This window comes from Rhincodon typus, chromosome 14, assembly GCF_021869965.1.
Source record: "Rhincodon typus isolate 14 chromosome 14, sRhiTyp1.1, whole genome shotgun sequence".
NCBI lineage: Eukaryota > Metazoa > Chordata > Chondrichthyes > Orectolobiformes > Rhincodontidae > Rhincodon > Rhincodon typus.
The window spans coordinates 57,864,126-57,888,950 of record NC_063345.1 but is presented as its reverse complement, the minus strand read 5'-3'; the positions used below and the strand labels follow the sequence as shown (position 1 = coordinate 57,888,950).

The following is a 24,825-nucleotide window of genomic DNA, read 5'->3' as shown; positions in this document are numbered from 1 at the left end:
TGTAGTCCAGACCAGGTGAGGATGGCAGATTTCCTTCCCTGAAGGACATTAGTAAACCAGATAGGTTTTTCCGACAAATGACAATGGTCACGTAAGGAGCTCAATAGCCCCTACGGTGGGCAGATCCCCCAATGCTTCCTTCATATTCTAAGTATGAAGTCCTGCCTTCATACTGAGAATACCCTCCATCGTGTGGTGTGGCCCTATCACCGTGCTGAATAGGACAAACTGTGAACAAATCTAGTAACTCAAGACTGGGCATCCACGAGGTGCCGTGGGCCATCAACAGCAGTAGAATTGTACTCGAGCACAAGCTGTAACCTCATGGCCTAGCACATGCCCAACTCAACCATTACCATTAATCAAGGTGATCCATCTGGCCTCTTCCACTGGACCCCAGCATCACAGATGCCGGTCTTGAGCCAATTTCATTCACTCCATGTGATATAAAGAAATGATTGGAGGCACTGGATACTGCAAAAGGTTATGGGCGCTGACAACATCCTGGCAATAGTATTGAAGACTTGCGCTCCAGAACGTACTGGTCCCCTAGCCAAGCTGTTTCAGTACAGTTATAACAATGGCACTTGCCCAATGATGCGGAGAATTGCCCAGGTAAGTTCTGTATGCAAAAAGCAGGACAAATCCATACCCAGCCAGGTACTGCTCCATCAGTCTACTCTTGGAACATCAGTAAAGTGATCAGAAGAGATTTACCATGATGTTGTCAGATATGCAAGGTTTGAGTCATTAAGAAAGGCAGGATAGGCTGGGACATTTTTTCACTGCAGAATAGGAAGTTGAGAGGTGATCTTATAAAGGCTTATGGTCGGTGTCTTTTCCCTAGGATGAGGGAATTTCAAGACCAGGGGGGCATATTTTTTAAGGTGAAATGAGAGAGATTTATAAAAGACCCATGGGGGCAAATTTTTTACACAGAGGGTGGTTCATGTGTGGAATGAACTTCCTGAGGATGTGGTCAATGCAGGCACAGTTACAATGTTTAAAAGGCATGAATAGGAAAGGTTTGCAGGGATATGGGCCAGGAGTAGGCTCGAGGGACTAGTTTAATTTGGGATTATGTTCAGCACAGACTGGGTGGACTGAAGGGTCTATTTCCATGCTGTATGACTTTATGACTCTATGACTAAGCAGCACCTGCTCAACATTAACCTGCTTCAGTGATGCCCGGTTTAGGGATTATAAGAGCAGGTCAGAGGCTAGGAATATTGCGGTGGGTAACTCACCTCCTGACTTCTCAAAGCCTGACCACCAATTTCAAGGCACAAGTCAGGAGTGTGATGAAATACTCCTCACTTGCCTGGATGGGTGCAGATCCAACAACACTCAAGAAGCTTAAAACCAGAAACAAAAACAGAAATTGCTGGGAAGCTCAGCAGATCTGGCAGCATCTGTGGAGAGAAATCAGAGTTAACGTTTCAGGTCCAGTGACCCTTCCCCAGAACAGCTTAAAACCATCCAGGACAAAGCAGCCCATTTGATTGGCACCACATCCACAACAATCCATTCCCTCCACCACCAGCTCTCACTAACAGTAGTGTGTACTATCTACAAATTGCTCAGCACAAATTGACCAAAGATCCTTAGACAGCAACTTCCAAACCCACAATCACTTTCGTCTAGAAGGACAAGAGCAGGGTGTAAATGGGAACGCCACCAACTGCAAGTTCCTGTCCAGGCCACCCACTATGCTGACTTGGAAATAGTTCACTGTTCCTTCCTTATTGCTGTGTCAAAGTCCTGGAATTGCTTCTCTAAGGGCATTGTGGGTCTACCCACAGCACATGGACTGCAGTGGGTCACGAGGGCAGCTCACCACCACCTTCTCAAGGGCATCTAGGAACAGGCAATAAATACTGGGCTGCCACCAATGCCCACATTTCACAAGTGAATAAAGAAAACAGAGGTAACCTGACAAGCTTTTCTGCATAGGCTGGTGTCGGGGACATGGGGGTTGGTACAGCAAACTTTTTATTAACCAGCACCTATGGGAACAGGAGTGTGCCAGTTGACAAATATTCCAGTTGATCAAGAGGAATGCCTAGTCAATGTAAAAATGCACATTTCGTAATAGAAACGTTATACAGGGATTATACGCATCACTGTTATACTTCATTTACAGCATTAATTACTTAAATAATAATGCATCTTTGCCTTAAATAAAATTTACTAGCAGACAGCCTCTCACCTGCACACTCAGTGACTACTCAGACATCACAGTTGATCATGATAGTATAGTAAACTACTGGCGTTTCAATATGTATTTTTTTTCTGGTCTATTGAGAGTGCTGGTTCATAACATGCCGGTTAAAACAAGTTAGCTGCACAGGTGACCTCCTGTCCCCACCACAGGCAAACCACCTCAAGGTCATATCCCTTCTTTGACCCTCCTCTACATCTCTCAAACTCCTGAATTGCCCACCCCCTAACCTCCGCACCCCCCGCTCCAATCAGCCTTGCCTCCATAACCACATGTTCTCTGCGAACTGCCTGTTGTCTCAGTAATGGCCACCACTTGAGCTTGTCACTGCTGAGACGACGGTGCCATCAGACAATCAGGTTTACCAGCAGCCCTCAAAGGCAGGTTTTGTCCCAATGAGAAAAGGAAGTTTTGCTCGAGCCCATTAATATCCTGCCAAGCATAAAATTTCAATAGGGCAGTCAGCTCTGTCGGGGGCATCACCTCCAAAACTCAGATCCCTAACCTTACACTGTCCTCCTCTCTTATAGCTCTCTTTTCATTTATAGAATCATAGAGACATACTGCACAGAAACTGACCCTTCAGTCCAACTTGTCCATGCCGACCAGATATCCCAAATTAATCTATTCCCACTTGCCAGCATTTGGCCCATATCCCTCCCAACCCTTCCTTTCCGTCCAGGTGCCTCTTAAGTGTTGTAATTGTACCAACCTGCACCATCTTCTCTGGCAACTCATTCCATAAATGCACCACCAACTGTGTGAAAATGTTGCCCCTTTTAAATCTTTCCCCTCTCACCTTAAACCTGTGCCCTCTAGTTTTGAAACCTTCCATGGTGTCCATGCACCATAGCTGTCTTCATCTGTGAGTCCATGCTTGCAGTCCCAGCAGCATCTACTACTCATTTCTGACTCTTCTGGAACTGCTACAGCAACCAAATTGGCTTGAGTGTGAGACATCTTCCTACTGAGGAGTAGACTCTCTGCACTACATTCTCTGCTTGTTTAGCTCTCATTGATAAAGCGGCCCATTTGTTTGGCACCTCATCCATAAGCATCCATTCCCCCTCCGCCACCAATGCTCAATCACAGCAGTGTGTACTATCTGCAAGGTGCACTGCAGAAATTCACCGAAGAGCCTTAGACAGCACCTTCCAATAAGCTGACTGATTGACCAGAAGGGCTGTGTTCCCCAAACTTCTGCCAATTTAAATGACAGTACAACTGCAAATGACCAAACACAGTTATCTAGGCCATGCACAAAGTGGTTTACATACCAAAGATTTAGGAAGTTGTGACTTAGTCAAACATAGGCAGGCAAATTCTTTCAGCAGCCAAATCACAAAAGCGATGATAACTGCACCTGCAATGAAAAGTAGTGCTGCTACCAAAGGCGCAATCCACATTATATCTGCAAAAGAAATACAGGCAAATTTATGACCTCTATTAGAAACTTGGTGAATAGCAGCAGGAGTAGACCCTTTCCTTTGAGCCTGCTCTGCCATTCAATATGATCATGGCTTATCATCCAACCCAATAGCCTGTTCCTACTTTTCCCCCAATATTCTTTGTGCCCCAAGTTCTACATCCAATTCCTTCTTGAAATCAATGTTTTGACTTTGACTGGTTTCCATAGCAGAGGATTCCACAGGCTACCCAATATCTGGGGAAAGAAATTGCACCTCATTTCAGGCCTAAATGGCTGTCCCGCGTCCCTTTGCTGTGACCCTGGGTTCTAGACCCGCCCACCATCGGGAACATCCTTCCTGCATCTACCCTGTTAGGACTTTATAGGTTTCTGTGGGATTCCCTCCCTCATTCTTCTGAACTCCAGCGAAAACAATCCTAACCAAGGAAGGGACACTACCATTATGTTTCACGGTCGTCATCAGCTTATGCGTTATTATGAATAGATGTGCACTGTTCCCAGTCTATGTATTGATCACATTAATTCCAGCTAGGGAAATTCAGGTAGATGGATAGCTAGATAAACAGACAGATAACCACTATGGAAATTACTGTTACAACCCTTTCGAATACACAAAGGCCAACTGTTCTTTTTTTTAAGTCGTTACATTTAATAATTTTTTTGTAAATTGTGTGGCTTGTAATCTCGTTATCAGTGAGAAAGTCCTGGGAGCTCCAGAGAAAATGGGCAGAATTGGGTCAAGAGGAAGGTTAAAAGGATTAAAAATCTGAATCTTCTCCCCCAATCCTGCCCAGTTTTAAATGATGAGAGCAGCCAATCAATTCACAGGAAGGAAGTTGGTGACTTAAAGAGAATAACGTCACAAACTTATCACCAATAACTTAAATCTTGGCAGTGGGTTTCCCAGACCGCTAGGCAAAGCCCTCCAACCTCTCAGTTCCATCTCCATCCTTCAACCTAGATCTCCGATCTTGAACCTAAACCCAAGCACCAATCCCGTACTGAGGCCTCAGATCCACATCAGAACCCTGATCTGTGGGACAACCCCTCCTCCACTGCCCTAGTGTCATTTCCCCTTCACAGTATGCAGGGAAATCCTGAATTCTCTAGTGCTACAAATCCTTTTGCATTGAAAAAGCATTTTTCTTTTACTATTAACAATTAGTTGGCATGTTCATTGAATGTGAATGTCCTAAAGTCAACAAGATATAAAAAAGTACATTATTCACCACATAAATGAATGGAGAAGTATATATTATTTACTTGTATTTTGAGATGAGGTGGTTGTGCAGATTTTTCTTGAATCCTTAGTGTTGTGATTTGATACTGAATCAAACCTTGTTACAACACAGTAAGTGAACTTGGGTTTTAGATTTTTAAACTGATAGTATCCTTTCCCTGAATCATCAGGCCATACTGTCTCAGTCTGGTGAGAAAAACACATAGTCATTAATCTAATGCTTATTACACAGAAAAATCATGAAAAAGAGAGATCAAATAACTCATACTTAAGCCAGGACAAAATTTTGTGGACTTTCAAAATTGCAGATAAAGATGGAAAATGTTGTAAATACTCAGCAGGTTCTGTCAAAGGAGAACCAGAACATATGAAAGGCATTTGTCTGAAACATTAAGGCTGAATTTCCCCCCCCCCCCCCCGGTGTAAGCAATGGTGAGAACGGTAGGAAAATATGGAGAAGAATGAAAAAATATCTAGAATCTCAACAGAGAAAATTATGTGCGATTTATCCCTCAAGCATTAAATGCTAACTTCAAAATCTCACCATTTACGGATGACTACTTCTGTGTATCTGCATCTGATTAAAGCCTCAGCTTGCCTTACTTATACACTACTTCCAATTCTCCCATCCTTTCCCAAGCTGGTACAAATTCCCAAAATGTTAAAGGAGCACAGTATCTGGCAGCTGCAGCTTGCCAAATGTGTTTCCTAGCCATGAGCCAACAGCTTCTTCACAACATCCCTGCATTCTCAAATGGCCACCATCCTCCATGACCCTTCATCCCATGCATATCAGCAGTGACAAATTATCAACTTCAACACATCATCATTCCTGCTCTGAACCAACCCACATACCACTTCAGTCCTTCAACACTTTTACTTTGGAGCTCAGGCACACCTATAACTTGTGGGCCTCCGCCAGATCATCTTTCATGCATCTCCTCATACATCTCCACAGGCTGCATCTTAGGGCTTTTGGTTCACTTCCTTTGCACTCATTCATTTTGCGCTAATTTTGGGGATGTCCAGCTCCTGTATCCTTCAGATTAGCTCATGATTACTGACTAACGGCCTGCTAGCCTCTGTATGGGTCATATTGCTTTGTTAGTGTCTAGGGTCTTTCATGCTGTCAGACTCTAGGCCCTTCCATCACTTTTTGCTGCAGAGGGAATGGTGGGCGGTTCATTATAGTGGGGAGCATTGAACAACCAGGAGGCTGGATATATCCCTGCACAGCACCGTGCTGCATCATCAACGGGTGCCAGAAATTTGCACAGTGAACACACTGCATGTGCTTCAAGCAAAAGACCACATGTGAATGTCTAAAGGGGGCAATCCTTAATGGAGTAAAGAGAGACTACGCTCAGTCAGGAGGTACCACCACTGTCAGTGAATGAGCTCATTCTATTATAGTCCAGGGTCTTGTGCCTGACTAATCACTGCCTTAGTCCTACCAGATTCTAGAAATCCAAGTCCATGCAAACCCAGGGATTGGGCTACAGTCAGGCAACACTGTCAAATGCAACCATTTTGAAGATTACAGGTCTAACAGTTGGGTTCAGTGGAGACATTGGCTGGGGGATCAGGCCAATTGTTCCTGCGAAGAGACAAAGGGAAGAGTTAAGCATGATGGAAGTAGTTGGAAGAGCAGTTAGGGACGTAGGAGCACAAGAGTTGGTGAGGTGTCCCAAGTGACCCAGCCGAAAGCACAGATGGCAGGAAGCGTCAGTAGGTTGGGAGGATGAAATCAGGGAAGGGCATTGAGTGGACATGCTGTGTGCAATAGTAAGGGTGGCAGTCCATGTCTCTTGGTGTGGCTGTGTTAGTTTGTTACTGGCAGAGACAGAGCGAGTGCTGACTCTGTCAGTGTGAGGAAGCAGAGAGCAAGTGATGGCACTTATTGTTGTATAGTCTAAATTAAAAGCTTATAGACAAAGCCTAGACATACAACTTCTAGTTAGTTTTATTTCAACCAGGCACACGCCTTGAAACTCTCCTACATTCAGGATGACCTTTCTTTATATACATTTGAACACAATTAACTAATTTGTTCACAATAGAGGTTTGGTTAGCTCAGGTGATTGCTGGCTGGTTTGCAATGCAGAGTGACACTAACAGTATGGGTTCAATTGCCACACTGAGGTTACTACAAAGGACTCTCCCCTTGCCTGAGGTGAAGTTAAACGACCACAAGTTGTGTCTCTCTAAAGAGAGAGCAGCCCTACAGTCTGGTAAGGTCCCTATCTGTGAAACAGGGAGTGAGTTTTCCTTTCCAGTGGATTGGGTCCTTAGTAATAAGAGTCAGGCAATGTTCCTGGCTTGCAGTGTCTGAAGTGATCTGCAACTGAGCTTTCAATATGGTGTCTGTCGTGAGAATGCTGCAAGGTCCCAGCAGCGACGAACATTTCCACATGTCCAGCTTCACAATTCCCTTAGATGAAAGTGCCCAAGAACTTGCTTGCGTAAGTGATGAGGTGGAAGAGTGGATGATTGTGAAAAGTTGCTCTGAGACGTGGCAGACTGAGTGCCATGATTCTCAGTGGATCCATCATCTTAACTGAAAAAGGGAAAATTCCACCTGTTATCTCCATTTGTCACTCCACAGTTGCTACTGGACTTCATGAGTATTTACAACATTTTCCATAACTACTTTATTCCTTAAACTGACACATTACATGCAACAATTCTGGATTAAGTTGATGCAGATATTTATCTGCATGCACAACAAAGCAGCATCAATGATTTATAACTCAGAACTTCTTAAAGAGTAGAGTTTCAGCACAACATTTTGTTCCTATATTAACAGTTAAAATAAAATTTCTAAAATAATCTTGCAGAAATAGTGTACAGATTTCCTATGTAGAACAAATGGTTTTATACAATGACAACAGCAGGCAATAACATTTTGATCAGACTTTACCGTCTTAATACTTGTATTTACTTTACATCAAGCGCTTGCAACAGGAATCAATGTACACCTGAAATATTTAGCAGAGGCTTAACTTGGAAGGGTCATATTGTTACCAGATAGGGTAAACGCTGGCCCAGCAATGTCTTGTAAATGGCATGCATATTGTTACTAAAAAGATGTTGCATTGCTCAATATAGCTAAGGAACATGGCTTCGGGAATTAGCCATTCAGACCATAAGCCTGTCACAACATTCAATTTGATGATGGTTGATCTTTACCTTAGCTCCATTTATTTATGGCCATACAGAGTTAGTAAAAGGTAATTTCAGATACATGGATAGCATTTGTCCATATAGTTAGTTGAATTCCTACCACAGTATAGGAAACAAAATTTTAAAGTAGTTCCATTTTGGTCTCAAATAGGAGAGCAGATAGGCTGTAATAGTACAGTCGGTTCTGCTATAACGCGTGTTCCATCAACGTAAATTGGCTGTAACGCGATTGACGAATAGAGGGACGTTATTTTTAAAACGTGAACTTGTGTTGGCTAAAACGCCATTCCATTGGTGCACCAAGGAGTACGTGTTGACATCACATGTTCATTTAGCGGGCTTTGTCGTGAATACGTACAACCGTTAGCGCCGAGTCTCCGCATCAGCATCATGTGATCATTTTGCAGGCTTTGTCATGAAGTGTTTTCTGTGAGAGATACAGGAAAACCTCCTCCCCCATCAAGTCACCTTGACATGTTTTTCAAAGTCGTGTTAAATTTACTTTTATTTCACTGTTAGATATGAATTAAACATTTATTCAAATTGTGCTATCCTTTGTGTTAGGCTTTTGAGTGACTTTTGAGCAATTTTGAGTGATTTTTCTTTGGTGGTCTACCCCAACCCCACTTTTCCCATAGGCCCCATTATTTCTATAGCACGATTTTCTATAATGCAATGTTGCACAGGCACGCAACTATCACGTTATAGCAGAACTGACTGTAATAGCAAAATCTTTCCTCTTCTTATTGACACAACACTTACTAGTGTAAACATGTAATTGCATGCCTACACACAAATACATATAAAATATAATAGTTACCGCATATTCTGAGCCATCTTTGTTGAGTAAGATAACAACATATTTTAGAGAGCGATCAATATCCTTCACAGTTTTTAGCTTATTATTTTCCTTTTGTGGAGTCAGAGGCATATCAAGAGTAACTTCAATGACCTGATTATTGCTCGTCACATTGATAATCGGGGGACCCAAGATGGCTGTATGAAATGATAAGGAAAAAAGCATTTAATAACTTAAAAGATGTTGAACTTGTTAATATGGTACACTGTCACTTTCTGGGGTTTTAGATAGATAATATTGTGCTCAGTATCATGCGTAATTGCAGAACCCCAGAACGCACCTTTCTTAATCCAATATCTAGCTAAACAATAGCAAGTATTTCTGCATCTCAATATACTATATCACCAGTTGACAATCTACTGCATATTCCCCTTCATGTCATTTGATGTTAAAGTATTCCAATGAAACAAGTCACAGGCATTGAACAGATAAGTAATTGATCTTCATGAATGAATTAACAAAGGTATTTTATTTTTACATTCCTTTAATTATGAAGCAACTCTTGTGCTCAGCATGTCCTGTGGATTCCCTGCCAAAATACTAGGCCTGAAAAATCGCAGGTGAGGAAGTGTGTGCTGAATCTTATGTTCTCTTTGGCTGATTCCAGGTGGGATTGAACTTTTGGCGGAGATTTTCATCATAAGGCCTGGCAAGTTCTCTCACCATACCTTGATAAATTCACCACCTTAACTACCTATGGCATCCCTATATTGACACCTCACTCAATCCCTCCCTGTCCCTCACTCCAAGGGTTGACATCCCATTACAGGACAGAGTGAACCCATATAGGTACAGGGATGCCCAATGTTAGTTTCTTCAACCCCTATGAAGAAGGAACCCTGTTCCTTCCAGGAAAAGACCGGGATTGCAGCTACGAGGGTAGTGAGACATCTATTCCCATCAACCAAGTATCATTCTTCATTCCAATTCTCAAATTAACAGCACTGGCACACTCCTTCATTGCATACTACGTGTAACCATTAGCTAAGATCACTGAACTAGCTGAGAAATGCCCAGATCCCCAACTGGAGGCTGTATATCTCCCCATCCATATTAGCCCCACTACCCAGGTTTGGCCGCTATGGAGTCACAGGACTGACCATGACCCACTCTCAGGACTGCAGGGGCATGGATCCTCTGACTGAGGACACTCCAGCCAGACACCTGACCGTGGCCAATCACTTGGAGTGGTATGGGACGTTGCCCTTGACTTGTTGCTGGGGGCCTCCTGACCGATGAGTCCCTCCATAAAACTTCAGTGAAGATGACACCCCCAAGAGTTGGAGTTGTGGCTGCCTGCTTGCTGCACATGTTGAGTGTTGCTCCATAAGCTGCTGGTACATGGTGCAAGGTAAGACTGATGTAGCACCCTGTCATACAGCAAGATGTCCATCCCCTGCTGAGCAGTGTGGCAAGCTGCCTGGTTACCCAGAGGGAAAAATCCACAAGAACACCGTAATACCAGAAACAAACATACTGCTCATACTAGGATACTGTTACAAGGTATACAAAAATAAGTCAGATCAATATGTATCATTTGCAAGTTTTATGGATTTTCCTTCGGGATGTGTGACTGTGTTCATTGGCATGGCAAGGCAAGGCCTAATGGCACGAGCAAGCAGGTAGGCACTAAGTGAGCCAGCGCTAACAGAAAAGCAAGCACCCTGGAGATGTAGCCTTGTCCACTATGTGAGCCAGGTACCTGTCTGTGCATGAAAACAATCTCTGCTGCAGCTTTCTCAGTTCTAGATGGCAGTGTGCACTGTAATGCTTCCAGAGCACTCTGCCAGTGTATCAGAGAGGTGCCATGATGGTCATCAGGGGTTGGCAAATGTCATGCCAATATCCACGGATGAGCATTAGGGGATACAGATTCCCAATGATCAAACCCTGGGCTGCAGGTTAATTGAACCCAGCATGCAGGTCATTGGGATCTCGTGGGGAGCAGAGGTCACCAGGTGACTGATTTCAATGTTCAACTTTTTTCGACGTCCAAATTGTTTGGCAAGTTTTGTAAGATAGAAAGCTGAATAATAATGAGGTGTGTTGAGCTGTCAATGAGGCATTTAACAAGCAACAACCCCACACCCCCCACACCTTAATTAGCAACTCGTCACTGCTATGTCGTTTGTCTAAAGCATAAGAAGTAGAACAAGTTGCTCCCGAATGGACTTCACTGGACTTCTTGTTCAATCCTGCCACACATCTCACCATAGCCTCAGTCGATAAAACTCCACAATATGTAGCTTGTTCTCTGATCTGGGTTGGAAATAGGGATTCAAACCCAGTTCAGAAGATTTGAGCCATTATTTACTATATCAACCAAGTACAGTCACTTAACATTTCACTTAGTTTATTCAATAAAATCCAGTGCTTCCACCCTAAAAAAACATATTTTCCCTAGCTCCATAACATCATTGCTAATGTCAAGAAGGACAGCTCCACCCATAGAGTGTTGTCATTCTGCAGTATCTGTGGCATAACTTCACAATGACTAACTCTTCTGAAATAACACCACAGAGGCCAGTATCCACTCACCAAATCACCCTGTATTTTCACAAGCATAGTACTTGACACTGATCCAGCTCCCTCAGAGTCAGCTGTCAAAGTGAACAGGTTCTCCAACACTCTTGTTTTTCTCTGTCAGCCAGAGCTCCCTGACTGAACCAGATTAACAGCCCCAGTGAGGGAACTCATATCCTATGAGGTCCACCTGACTGACCTTGTTTCAATCACTACACCTCCTAGACTGTACTTCTTTAGAAGACCAAACAAAAAAATGAAGTCTGAATGAGAGAAACAGTGATATGTTCAGCAGGCTTTCATCTTTGAAAGGGAAGAATTGTAATGCATTGAGTGTTTACTGATGAAAAAGATATCTCAATTCTGACAGAGCATGTAAAACACATTAAACACATCCATGCACAAAGCAGTCAACTTAATGTTGGCATTGCTAGTAATCATTCTAAAATTCGTAATAAAACTATTTTCTCATGCCGAGAAAACATCACCGATCTGCAACTTATGGGACTAATAGTCCTTGTCTGCCAATTCCAAACACCATCCCAAACATAAAAGAATTGCGTCATCATTTTCCTCCCCATCAACCTTAATGCAGGAAACTGTGCTTTCGGATGTATTGGTACAGGTGTAGCTCATGTACACAGCTGAACCTCGAGTCAGTGAGACCCAAGTGGGAGATTGTATCTGTTGCTCCCGATGTGGTCTCCTCTATATCGTGGAGTCCGAATGCAGACTCGGGGATCAGTTCGTGGAGCATCTGCACTCTGCATACACCAAACAATCCAACCTTCCACTTTAACTCCCCCTCCCAATCCCCTGGTGACATGTCCATCCTTGATCTCCTTCACTGTCAGAGTGAGGCCAAATGCAAATTGGAGGAACAACACCTCGTATTTCTCCTTGGGAGCTTACAGCCCCATAGCCTGAATATTGACTTCACCATCTTTAAAATCTCCCCTCCTACCACCTGCCCATCTTCTGACTCACCTATTCGTTCCACCCTTCCCACTGACTAACCACAATAACCCCCCTACCTGCATCACCAGCTTCAAAATCTCTCCACCCCCGACCTGTCTATCTACCCACTCACTTATCCACTCCACCCATCCCACTGACAAACCACAATAACCCCCTACCTGCATCCAACTATCTCCATCTCACCTACCTTCCCCCCAGCCCCAAACCCTCCCTCTATTTCTGGGCTTCCCTCCCCCTCCCCAGTCCTGAAGAAGGGTTCAACCCAAAACGTTGACTTTCCTGCTCCTCAGATGTTGTCTGACCTGCTGTGTTTTTCCAGCTCCACATTTTTTGACTCTAACTTCCAGCATCTGCAGTCCTTTCAGTTTCCAAATCTTTCATGTTAAGTTCTATAATCCATTATGTAGTTTATTTCCAGTTTATTACATGAACCAGAGATTAGACTTAGAGTTTAAATACTGCTATACCATCAAAGGATAGCAATAGTATGAAAAATAATTGGACTCCAAATGTATGCCATTGAAGAAGGGAACCAATTTTGTGTGCTTTGCAAGTTAATTGCCATGTTTAAAATAAAAAAGTAAGTTAGGTGTAATTAAAATGTTGAGAAACAATTACAGAATCAAAATAAGTAAAAGTAGCCAAAGCAGAATTTCAGGAAGTTCACTTTCTGACTAACGTAAAAAAACTGTGCATATATTTTCTACAATAGTAATCTTTCACTTTGACTGGAAGTTAGGGAAGGTTTAGCTTCAATCTCAGAGGACAGTGAATCTGTGGAATTCCTTAACAACCCAGCTATAATATACCCTCTGCGGTTATATATTCAAGGTGGAGATAGACAGATTTCTAAGCAGTAAGGGAATCAAGCATTATAGGATACGGCAAGAAAGTGGAAGTGAGGATTTCAGATTAGCCAAGAACTCACTGAAACGCAGAACAGACTCAATGGGCTGAATGGCCTACTCTGCTGCTATGCTTTATGGTCGTATGGACTGGGGACTCACATCTATAAACACATTCATGTGTGTATACCACTGCATCTTAAAGCCAGTAAATAAAAATCATCATTAAAATAATTGCAGCTTGAACAGTTTTTCACATTAACTGTTGTCGGCTGCTCCACTACCACGTCAGAAATTTTGCTGCCGTGTATTTTGCTCTTCAGCACATCACTGTGAACAGTGCTGCTGTGACTGCTGGGAGAAGCTAGACAACAATCCAAAGGAGAATTTCACTGTAAACCTGTTTCCTCCTGCAATGAGCAACCGAGCCTCTGCTCAGCATGTCCTTGCACAGCTTAGAGACTAAACAATTGTGTATATGGCCCCTCTATTCCATTGTTCTTACTACTGTTTTTCGAATATGAGGTACCAGGCCATCACTTTTACCTTCTGGTAAAATTTTTCTCAGGGCTGGCACAGTGGTTAGCACTGCTGCCTCACAGCGCCTGGGTTCAATTCCCAGACTCGGGCGACTGTCTGTGTGGAGTTTGCACATTCTCCCTGTGTCTGCGTGGGTTTCCTCCGGGTGCTCCGGTTTCCTCCCACCGTCCAAAGGTGTGCAGGTTAGGCAGATTGGCCATGCTAAATTGCCCGTAGTGTTCAGGGATGAGTAGCTAAAGTGGGTTATAAGGGGATGCGTCTGGGTGGGCTGCTCCAAGGGTCGGTGTGGACTTGTTGGGCCGAAGGGCCTGTTTCCATGCTGCAGGGGTCCTATGATTCTAGATGAGAAAGTTTAACAAGAGGTGTGATTGCTGTATTCTGTGTCATAAACATACCATTTTTAATTATTCTGGAAATTTAATTTATAAATAATCTGAGACAACAGGAGACAGTGGGAGAGAATTGCCTGAGAATCCTCTACATTGACGCTGGCCTCCATGAAGTTTCATGGCACCAGGTCGACATGGGATTACCACACACTGTCCTCCCTCAGCTGATGAATCAGTGCTTCATCCATGTTGAACAACACTTACAGGAAGCACTGAAAAGCAGGCTAAGACTGCAGAAAGTACTCTGGGTGGAGGGTGGGGTTGGGGGGGGGTGGTTTCAAAGCTCACCACCAAGAGTGATTCAGCAGCAACACTACTGACTGAGCTGGTCAAGTCTTAAAAGACATAGCTGCTAAACTGGGTCTGTAGTTGATGGTGAGGGAGCCAGCAAGTGAGAAAAACATGGAACAAAAACAAAGTTGCTGGAAAAGCCCAGCAGGTCTGGCAGCATCTGTGAAGGAAAAAACAGAGTTAACGTTTCGAGTCGGTGCTGCCAGGCCTGCTGGGCTTTTCCAGCAACTTTGTTTTTGTTCCTGATTTACAGCATCCGCAGTTATTTCAGTTTTTTTTAGTGAGAAAAACATATTTGACTTCATCCTGCCTGTCACAGATGCATCTTTCCATGACAATATTGGTAAGAATGACCTCCACACAGTTCTTGTGGAGACAAAGTCCTGCCTTCACATTAAGAATACCGTCCATCACATTATGTAGTGCTATCACTGTGCTAAATGGGACAGACTTCGAACGGATCTAGTAACTCAAGACTGGGCATCCATGAGGCGCTGTGGGCCATCAACAGCACCAGAATTTTACTTTAGCACAATCTGTAACCTCATGGCCTGGCATATCCCCCACTCAACCATTACCATCAAGCCAGGGGATCAACCCTAGCTCCATGTAGAGTGCAGGAGGGCATGCCAAGAGCAGCACCACATATACCTAAGAATAAGATGACAATGTGGCAATGCTATCAAACATGACTACTGGCACGCCAAACAGCATTAAATAGCAAATGATGGAGAGAACTCAGTGATTCCACACTCAACAGATCAGATCTAAGCTCTGCAGTCCTGCCACATCCAGTCGTGAACGGTGGTGGACAATTAAACAACTCACTGGAGGAGGAGGCTCCACAGATATCCCCATCCTCAACGATGGAAGAGCCCAGCACATCAGTGCAAAAGATAAGGCTGAAGCATTTGTAACAATCTCCAGCGAGAAGTGCTTCAGTGGATGATCCATCTTGGCCTCCTCAAGTTGTCCCCTGGTGTCACAGATGCCAGTCTTCAGCCAAGTAGATTTACTCCATGCAATATCAAAAAATGGTTGGAGGCACTGGATATAGCAAAGACTGTGGTCCCTGACAACATTCTGGCAATAATCCTGAAAAGTTGTGCTTAAGAATTTGCTGCATGCTTAGCTAAGCTGTTCCAGTACAGTTACAACACTGGCATTTAGCCAACAATGTGGAAAATTGCCCAGGGTGTCCGAAACACAAAAAGCAAGATAAATCCAATCCAGCCAATTACAACTCCATCAATCTGCTCTCGATCATCAGTAAAGTGACGGAAGGTGTCATCAACAGCGCTATCAAGCAGCACCTGCTCAGCAATAACCTGCTCAGTGACGCCCAGTTTGGGTTCCGCCACTCAACTCCTGAACTCATTACAGCCTTCAAACATGGACAAAAGAGCTGAATTCCACAGGTGAAGGTGACAGTGACAGCCTTTGACATCAAAGCCACATTTGCTCAAGTGTAACATCAAGGAGCCCTAGCAAAACTGGAAACAATGGGAACCAGAGAGAAACGCTGCTATAGTTAGAGTTATACCTGGCACATATGAAGATGGTTGAAGTGGTTGGAGGCCAGTTATCTCAGCTCCAGGACATCACCGCAGGAATTCCTCAGAGTAGGGTCCAAAACCTAACCATCTTCAGCCACTTTATCAATGGCCTTGCCTACATCCTAATTCAGAAGTGGGGATGTTTGTCAATGATTGCACAATGTTCAGCACCATTTGCAACTCCTGAGATATTGATGCAATCTATGTCCAAGTGCAGCAAGACAGGACAATAACCAGAAAAATGCTGAAAAAAGTGGCAACTAATATTCATGCCACACAGATGGCAGGCAATGACCATCCCCTATCAGATAATCTAGCCATTACTCCTTGACATTCAAAGGCATTACCATCACTGAATCCGTCACTATTGTAGGGGGGATTCTATCAGGAAGCCAATTCAGCACAAAGGGGACAACAGAAACACGATGGACAAGACAGATTTGTGAGATGATAATGGTGCACACAGTCTGTATAACTGCTCGCCCTGATCTGGGAAAGAGAGAGAGAGCCATCCCTGCAGCTACCAACAGAAAAGGGATCCCAGACAGCTACTCTCCCCGTGAACTATCTGCACAGCTATCTCACTGAAACCTACTGACACAGGGCTGTTCTGTACCAGGGGAACAACGGCAACCGACCACGACCAACAAATCTGACAACCGACAACCTCCGAAAACCACCGACCCGACTCACAAGGCCTCAGATACATCCTGAGGTGAAAACCGGCTCACAAAATCATCACAAAGTAGGAAAACCCAAGTTCTCAAACCAGACTGAACACCGTCCGAAGTCTTCAGTGAAGCACAGGCTACAGCAAGTGGGAACGGCCAGTTGTATTTCAAAACTGTGTTTATCCCCAGTGATGAGCCTATTTTCTCGCGACCCACAGTGTCCAACCTAGCTAGCAGGGAGGGGAAGTTGGTTGGTGACAGTGCAGGTAACCCTGAGGTCAGGAAGTCTGATTAAAATGTCTAAACTACTGTTTAGATTCTAATAGTAATTAGCCCGTGTTAAGTTCATAACTGATAATGTCAGTTTCACTGTTTTGAATTTGCCTTTTTAACTCTTGTATTTTTATTAACCTTTGTCTTATTTGCCTGTTTATTACTTTTGTCTTTTTATTTCTTGTGATATACTCGCCTTTGCATTTAATAAACACAGCTTCTTTGCCCTGAAACAGCTCTCTACTGCCTTCTTCACTTCATATTCCAAAATTAAATCCAGTGTCAGAACCAGGGATCTAGGGGTGATTCGAACCACCTAAAAATCAGCAGGTTACTGATCACAAACCAGAATCCCTACGCTACCAACACTCTAGAGATTACGATGAACCAGAAATGGAACTGAACTCATCATATAAATACTGTGGCTACAACAGTAGGTCAGAGGGTAGGAATCCTGTAGAGATTAACTCACTTCCTGTACCCCACAACCTCCAAAGCCTGTCCATCATCCACAGTGCACATGTCAGGCGTCTGATAGAATATTCCCCACTTTCCTGGATGAGTGAACTGCCATCCACACTCACAAAGATTGACACTATCTAGAACAAAGCAGCCCACTTGAATGCAACTACATTCACAAACTTCCACTCCCTCTACCACCAATGTTCAGAAGCAGCAGTGTATTATCCACAACATGCACTGCAGAAATTCGTCAAAGCTCTTCTGATAGCGATTCCCAAAAACCCCATCCAGAAGAACAAGGCAACTGGTACACACAAACACTACCACCAACAAGTTCTCCTCCAAGCCACTTACCATCCTGACTTGGAAATATATCTCCATTAGACCAGAAGAAATAGGAACAGATGTAGGCCATTTGGTCCCTCAAATTTAGTCTGGCATTCAATAAGATCATCACTGATCCAACATTCCTCACATCCACTTTCCTGCCCTTTCCCCGCACTCCGTCCCTTCAGTATTGTTATGTCAAAATCCAGGAATTCCCTCTTGAATGGCATTGTGGGTCTGTCTACATGGATTTTAGCAGTTCAAGAAGGTAGCTCACCAGTTTGTCAAGGGCAACTAGGGATAGATTACAAATTCTGGCCCACCCAGCAACACTCAAATTCCATAAATGAATAAAAATGGAGAAGCATTATGCAAATAAGTTATTCTATTTACTTTCTCTGAGCCTGACAGACCAGTTACATATTTCTAATATTTTCTGTTTTTGTCTTATTTAAGTCAATAGCAAGATTTTCTTGTAACCGCTCTTAAAAATTCTCCACATTTTGGGACCTCATCTCAAATCTTTCCACACCTCAACCTCCCTCTCCTCTTTCAGACTTCAACTCTAACCTATCACAAAATGCTTAGCCACCTGCGATTTTTTTTAAAAGTCTCTGCAATTTGTAATTATTTTTAAAACTGTTGCAAAAGACTGCTAAGCATTTGCGTCAATTATAAACGTAATGATGTAATTTCCTTGTATGCCAGTTCTTTGTTATTCATGCAGGATAGGGGCATGGACCTGCCACATCTAACACAAAAATGTGGATAGTCTAGAATAGACACCACTGTTTGCTCTGAAGGTTTGTGCAATCCTGTCAATTGGGGGAAAATGTCTTTAGAAAGTAAATAAATAAAATCAGGTCTGGGACTAATCTCACACATGTACATGAATTCAGGGACTAACAAATTCATGTGTAATAAGTGAGTGTCAAACTAGCCTCCAACCACCTCAACCATGTTCATATGCATCACTAATAGACAGGGTGGTAAGAAGGCATTTAGCACACTTGCCTTCATTGCTCAGATCTTTGAGTATAGGAGTTGGGACATTATGTTAAGGTTGTATGGGACGTTGATGAGGACTCGTCTGCTGTACTGTGTCCAGTTCAGGTCTCCCTGTTATAGGAAGGATATTATTAAGCTGGAGAAGGTTCAGAAAAGATTTACCAGGATGTTGCCAGAAATGGAGAGTTTGAGTTATAAGGAGAGGCTGGATAGGTTGGGACCATTTTAAATGGAGCGTAGGAGATTGAGAGGTGACCTTATAGATAGAGGGATATAGATAAAGTGGATAGCAGATGTCTCTCCCCTAGGGTGGGAGATTTCAAGACTAGGGGGCATATTTTTAAGGAGAGAGGAGAAAGATTTGGAAAGGACATGGTGGCAATTTTTTACACAGAGATTGGTTCGTGTGTGGAATGAACTTCCAGAGGAAGTGCTGAATGCAGGTACAGTTACAATTTTTAAAAGTCATTTAGATAAGTACATGAATAAGAAACCTTTGAAGGGATGTGGCTCAGGCACAGGTAGGTGTGAGTAGTTTAGTTTGGGATTATAATCTGCATGGACTGGCTGGACCAAAGGGTCTGTTTCAGTGCTGTATGATTCGATGATTCTAAGAAACACTGAGCCAGATGATCAGAAACAGCAACAACAGGAAGAAAGTTATGGCTAAAAGCCATGTGGCCAGACAGAAAACAGAGGACAATCCAAGGAGCTGGAGGGTGAAGATAATCAGAGGATAGATCCAGACACCAAACAGAAGGAGACACAAACAAAACAAGGAAAACACAGAACTCTGTGCAGAAGTGACCTGCTGTTAGGTCAGTTTTTCTATTTGACAGTAAAAGAAAGACAGGATCTCATTTCAATACTGTGTGAGCTGGTTAACAAAGGTCTAAAACTTAGAAAGTTATGCTGATTGCCTCGAGATACTGAAGAGCTGGATATTTTCTCAGAAATGGTTGGTCAATTGGAAAGAAATTCTGGAAAATTACACCATCAGGACAATCAAGACCTGATAGAGACACAATTAATGGAACTGTACCTTGTTGATCATAGCCATGAAACTCAAAAGGTGAAGGTATTTTCTAATCAATCTTTTCAGAGATGTCATGACACCCAGCAGTCATCAAGACTCCTGACCTACTCTGTGTGCATATAAAACAGCATATTGTGTAGCTACATTAATGTGGAGAGTGATATGAATGCTTTTGGCTTAAGATGCATCTTGCTGGCATTGATTTTATGAAGTGAAATGTTCCTTTTTATTAGCAGTAGTATTTGATTGTTAATTCATGTTGTTTAAGGAGAAACGTCTTCAGCCAGAGAGTGGTGAATCTATGGATCTCACTGCCACGGAAGGCTGTCGAGACCAAGTCATTGAGTATATTTAAGACGGAGATAGATAGGTTCTTGATTGTCAAGGGGATCAAGGGTTACGGGGAGAAAACGGGAGAATGGGGTTGAGGGAACTTATCAGCCATGATTGAATAGCGGAGCAGACTCGATGGGCTGAATGGCCTAACTTCTGCTCATATGCCTTATGGTCTTATGGTTGCTATTTGTATTGGTTCTGATTCGTGCTAAAATAAAAGCAGCAAAAATTGGAATGTTGTAAGCCATTTCTTCAATTTGTTTTTTGATTTATGCCTTTTCAATGCATTTACAACAATACTAATTGTCACTATCAGTACTTAATCGCTTTAACCATCTAGCATTAACCCAATGCTACTAAAATTATGTGCCTCTGCAGTCATCAAATGTACTTTCTCACAAAACTCCAACTTATTACATATAAACTGTAACACCTGCCACACTGGAATTGTTGCACATGCCATCACAGCACCTACTCCATTTGCAAACACGTGAGTTGTTTTGTATATAAAACCCTACAGATATTAATTAATATAAATCTGACCAGAAACTTCCAATTAATTAAGGTTAGGCCACATAACTGTTGGACAGAAGAGTTTTTGACAAACAGCATTTCAAAACTGCTTAATCTGGCATACTTCCACCACTAATAATCAATTAAAATGATTGTTTTTCTTTCTTTGAAAGTGATTGTTTCCCAAGCCTGAATTAACAGGATTTTGTTTACTTTTTTTTCCATCTCCTGTTAAACTGAATGGCAGGTGGTGGATTACGATGAGCATTTCCTATCTCTCACAGTCACCTCTCCATAAAGGCCACCGTTGATGACACAATCCAACAACAGATCTGATGTGCCAGTACAGCCTTCTACTAATCAATGGCAGTGAGTTATTGATCACAAAGATCTCCCCAGGGCAACAAAATTGTACAGAGCAGTTGCCTGGACTGCAGTGATTCCCGGACCTCCTTGAAGCCAGGTCTTTTCTTTTCTATTCATTTGTGGGACGCGGGTGTCGCTGCCCGGGCCAGTATTTATTGCCCGTTCATAGTTGCCCTTGAGAAGGTGCCTCCATGAACTGCTGCACTCCACCTGCAAACATAATTCCAGCAAAATCATCTTCAATGTTCTGACCACCATGTCCATGTGACTAAAAGGGGCCTCCTCACCAGGTCCTCAAATGGCAAATGTCCCAGTGTAGGGTAAAGAAAACATTCAAAGACACTCTGAAGTTATTTCCGAACTACGGCAGCAGTGAAGCTAATGTCTGAAAGAAGCTATTCAGATTGCCAACAACTTGTCCATTAACTTGTATCATGCTTCAAGTGCTAGCACTTTAAAGATGACACCAGTGTTGGATAAGTTGTTGGAGGGGATTCTGAGGGACAGTGTTTACACGTACTTGGGAAGGCAAGGACTGATTAGGGATGGTCAACATGGCTTTGTGTATGGGAATTCGTGTCTCACTAACTTGATTGAGTTTTTGGATGAAGTGACAAAGAAGATTAATGAAGGCAGAGCAGTGGACGTTGTCTATATGGACTTTAGCAAGTTGGTCAACGTGGTTCCACATGGTAAACTGGTGAGCACAGTTAGAACACGTGGAATCCAGGGACAGCTAGCCATTTGGATACAAAATTAGCTTGAAGGTAGGAGACAGAGGGTGGCGGTGGAGGGTTGCCTTTTAGCCTGTGACCAGCTGTGTGCCACAGAAGTTGGTGCTGGGTCAACTGCTTTTTGTAATTTGTATAAATGATTTGGATGTGAATATAGGAAGTATGGTTAGTAAGTTTGCAGATGACACCAAAATTGGTGGTGTAGTGGACAGTGAAGAAGGTTATCTCACAGTACAACAGTACCTTGATCGAATAGGCCAAAGGGCCAAGGATGGCAGATGGAGTTTAATTTAGATAAATGTGAGGTGTTGCATTTTGGAAAGGCAAATCAGGGCAGGGCTTATACACTTAATGGTAAAGGCCAGGAGAGTGTTGCCGAACAACAAGGAGACGTTGAGGTACAGGTTCATAGTTTCGTGAAAGTAGAGTAACAGGTAAATAGGATAGTGAAGAAGGTGTTAACTGGCAAAGCTATTCCAACTTCTGGGTTAATCCTTTCAAGCCAACAATTACAAATTGTATTAACCTTTGTCAGTGTTAAATTATTATGGATTTTTACAAAAAGGCACTCACAGTCACGCAATGGATAAAGTTCATTCGATTCCGCCCAGTTGGATTGACCTGTGCGAGTAGCACTTCTAACTCGTACCCAGTAAAGATCTCTAAAAGTCGTAAAAGTCCATGACAGGTCACATGACAGAGTTGAAATATAGATGCAGTGTTCCACTGGAATGAATCTGTTGGCATTCCTGCTTTAAATAAAATAAGACAAATTTACCCAATGCATCAAATTCACTTGAGGTTTCCATATGCTGCGTTAGCAAAGGCAAATTTAGAGGAAAATGAAGCAATTCTCATTTAAAATAAGGAGGTAAAGTTTAAGTTATTGTAAGATTGTTAAAACCGATTGTGTATAACAGCCAAAATTGCATGTGCCCTCAGAAATTCAGAACTCAAATCCAGACTTAGAAATTGATGTTTGAGACATAGGCTTTTGTTCACTAAACCCCCTGTGATTTCATTCATGGAGAGTCAAGAGCACATGCCATCTGCAGGTCAAGTGGGATTCCATAGGTCAATGGAACCAGGGGCATGCAATTGTTAATCAGGCCCTAGATTAAAGTCATACTTTTGTCCTTATTTATATGCTAAATTGATTTTACATAACTACATTTACAGCATTAATTAACAGGCCTTACTGACATTATAAAGGCAAAGGAGTTAATTGGAGCAAGAGAGTTTCTCTGCACAGGATAAGAAGCTGTGAGTTGCAAACATGTGGTGCTACAGCAAATTTACATGGAGAGTTCCATGATGAGTGTGGGCATGGGAATTTGCAACAAATAAAGTGGATATTAAATGCACACAAATCAGTAATTAGTTGTAATTTTGGACATGAAAATGAGAAACCAAAAGAGGCAGAGAAAAGAAAATAGTCAATTGGAAGAAAAACTGAGACACAGTCTTTAAAAAGAAAAGCAGCATCCGTTCCTATAATGTCTTTCAAAACAGCAGGGTGGCCCAAATTAATTTACAGCCAATGATGCCTTAGACATCTTTGCCCATGCCTGTGAAACACTTTGCCATTCTTGCAGGGGTGTGTGCCTAAGCAGAGATCAGGACTTTTAAAAGCATGACTTGCCTTTATATAGAATCCCTACAGTTTGGAAACAGGCGATTCAGCCCACTGGGTCCATGATGACTCTCCAAAGAGCATCCCATCAAACCCATCCCCCATCCTATCCTTGCATTTCCCATGGCTAATGCATATAACCGACACATCCCTGACACTAGGAACAATTTACCATGGCCAATTCACCTAACCTGCACATCTTTGGATTGTGGAAGGAAATAGGAGCACCTGAAGGAAACCCATGCAGACACAGGGAAAATGTGCAAACTCCCTACATTCACCCGCAGGTGGAATCAAACCCAGGTCCCTGGTGCTGTGAGGCAGCAGGGTTAACCACCGAGCCACCGTGCCACCCTTGAACTAGCAACCTTGAACAAGAAACAAAATGCCCAAGAAGCTGTACAAATGGAAGGCCAAGCTAGATTAAAAGGATTGATCAAACATCTGGTGAAAATGATTTTTTAAGAAATGGAAACATGGAAACTTTATCACTGATGGTGCTATAACGGCGAACTACAAAATCAAAAAATGTGGGCAAGATAGAAGGCTGGAGGAGATTTCAAAGAAAGGTGAGGCATGGCAAGACAAAGATAAGTAAGTGTTTTTGTCTGTGGCTGTTTCACCTTAATTCCCTGTCATAACTTTGACAGAGTTTGTTGGAATCCCAATGGAATGTTTGTGAAAAAAGATTTTCAACTATAAATTCTGCAAATTCTATAAAGGGATATAGCAACTGTCTCTGGCAGGAAATCAGAAAACTCTGACTGAGCTGAGGAACAGGAAGCTAAGATGATTAACAAGTACCAAAGCTGAAAAGTGAGTAGGACAAGATACTGCAGTTTGAAAAAGCCAGAGGTTATGATCAATACTTTCTCATGAATTGTTCATGTCACCATTGAAGGTGGTTGGATAAGTTGTTAGAAAAGCAGCTGGCGTTGTTTGTATTATATATAAAAATAAGTCACGAAGAGTAGAAAAAGGAGTAAGTCAAGCAAAATCTTAATAAATACTGCTTAGGCTGAAGTACTGTAGCCAATTATGGACAGTATGCTTTAGGACAGACTGCAAGAAGACAGAGGGGTTTTACTTGACTGGTACAGGGATGAGGGGCTGCAGTTACATGGAGACAGCTGAGAAGCTGGGACTGTTCTCCTCAGAATAAAGATGGTTAAGGTATTAAAGATTTAATAGAAGTATTCAAAATCACTAGAACATAGGTTTGAAGTAATTGCCAATGGAAGCAGGAGATCTTTTTGTTGCACAGAAAGTTGTTGTCATTAAAATGTAGAGAGATAGTAGGAACTGCCGATGCTGGAGAATCTGAGATAACAAGGTGTAGAGCTGGATGAACACAGCAGACCAAGCAGCATCAGAGGAGCTGGAAAGCTGACGTTTCGGGCCTAGACCCTTCT

General features: G+C 42.7%; 1 protein-coding gene across 1 annotated transcript in view; it reads right to left on the bottom strand.

The window, feature by feature from the left end:
* Positions 1-22,529, bottom strand: part of LOC109931834 — a 72,399-nt gene extending 49,870 nt beyond the window's left edge. Inside the window, exons 1-4 of the mRNA XM_048605213.1 lie at positions 22,354-22,529; positions 8,894-9,069; positions 4,914-5,076; positions 3,499-3,632 (exon numbers count right to left, since the gene is read on the bottom strand). Coding sequence (XP_048461170.1) covers positions 3,499-3,632; positions 4,914-5,076; positions 8,894-9,004 — 408 coding nt within the window. The 5' untranslated portion in view covers positions 9,005-9,069; positions 22,354-22,529. The remainder of the gene's footprint in view (positions 1-3,498; positions 3,633-4,913; positions 5,077-8,893; positions 9,070-22,353) is intronic.
* Positions 22,530-24,825: the final 2,296 nt, after the last annotated feature.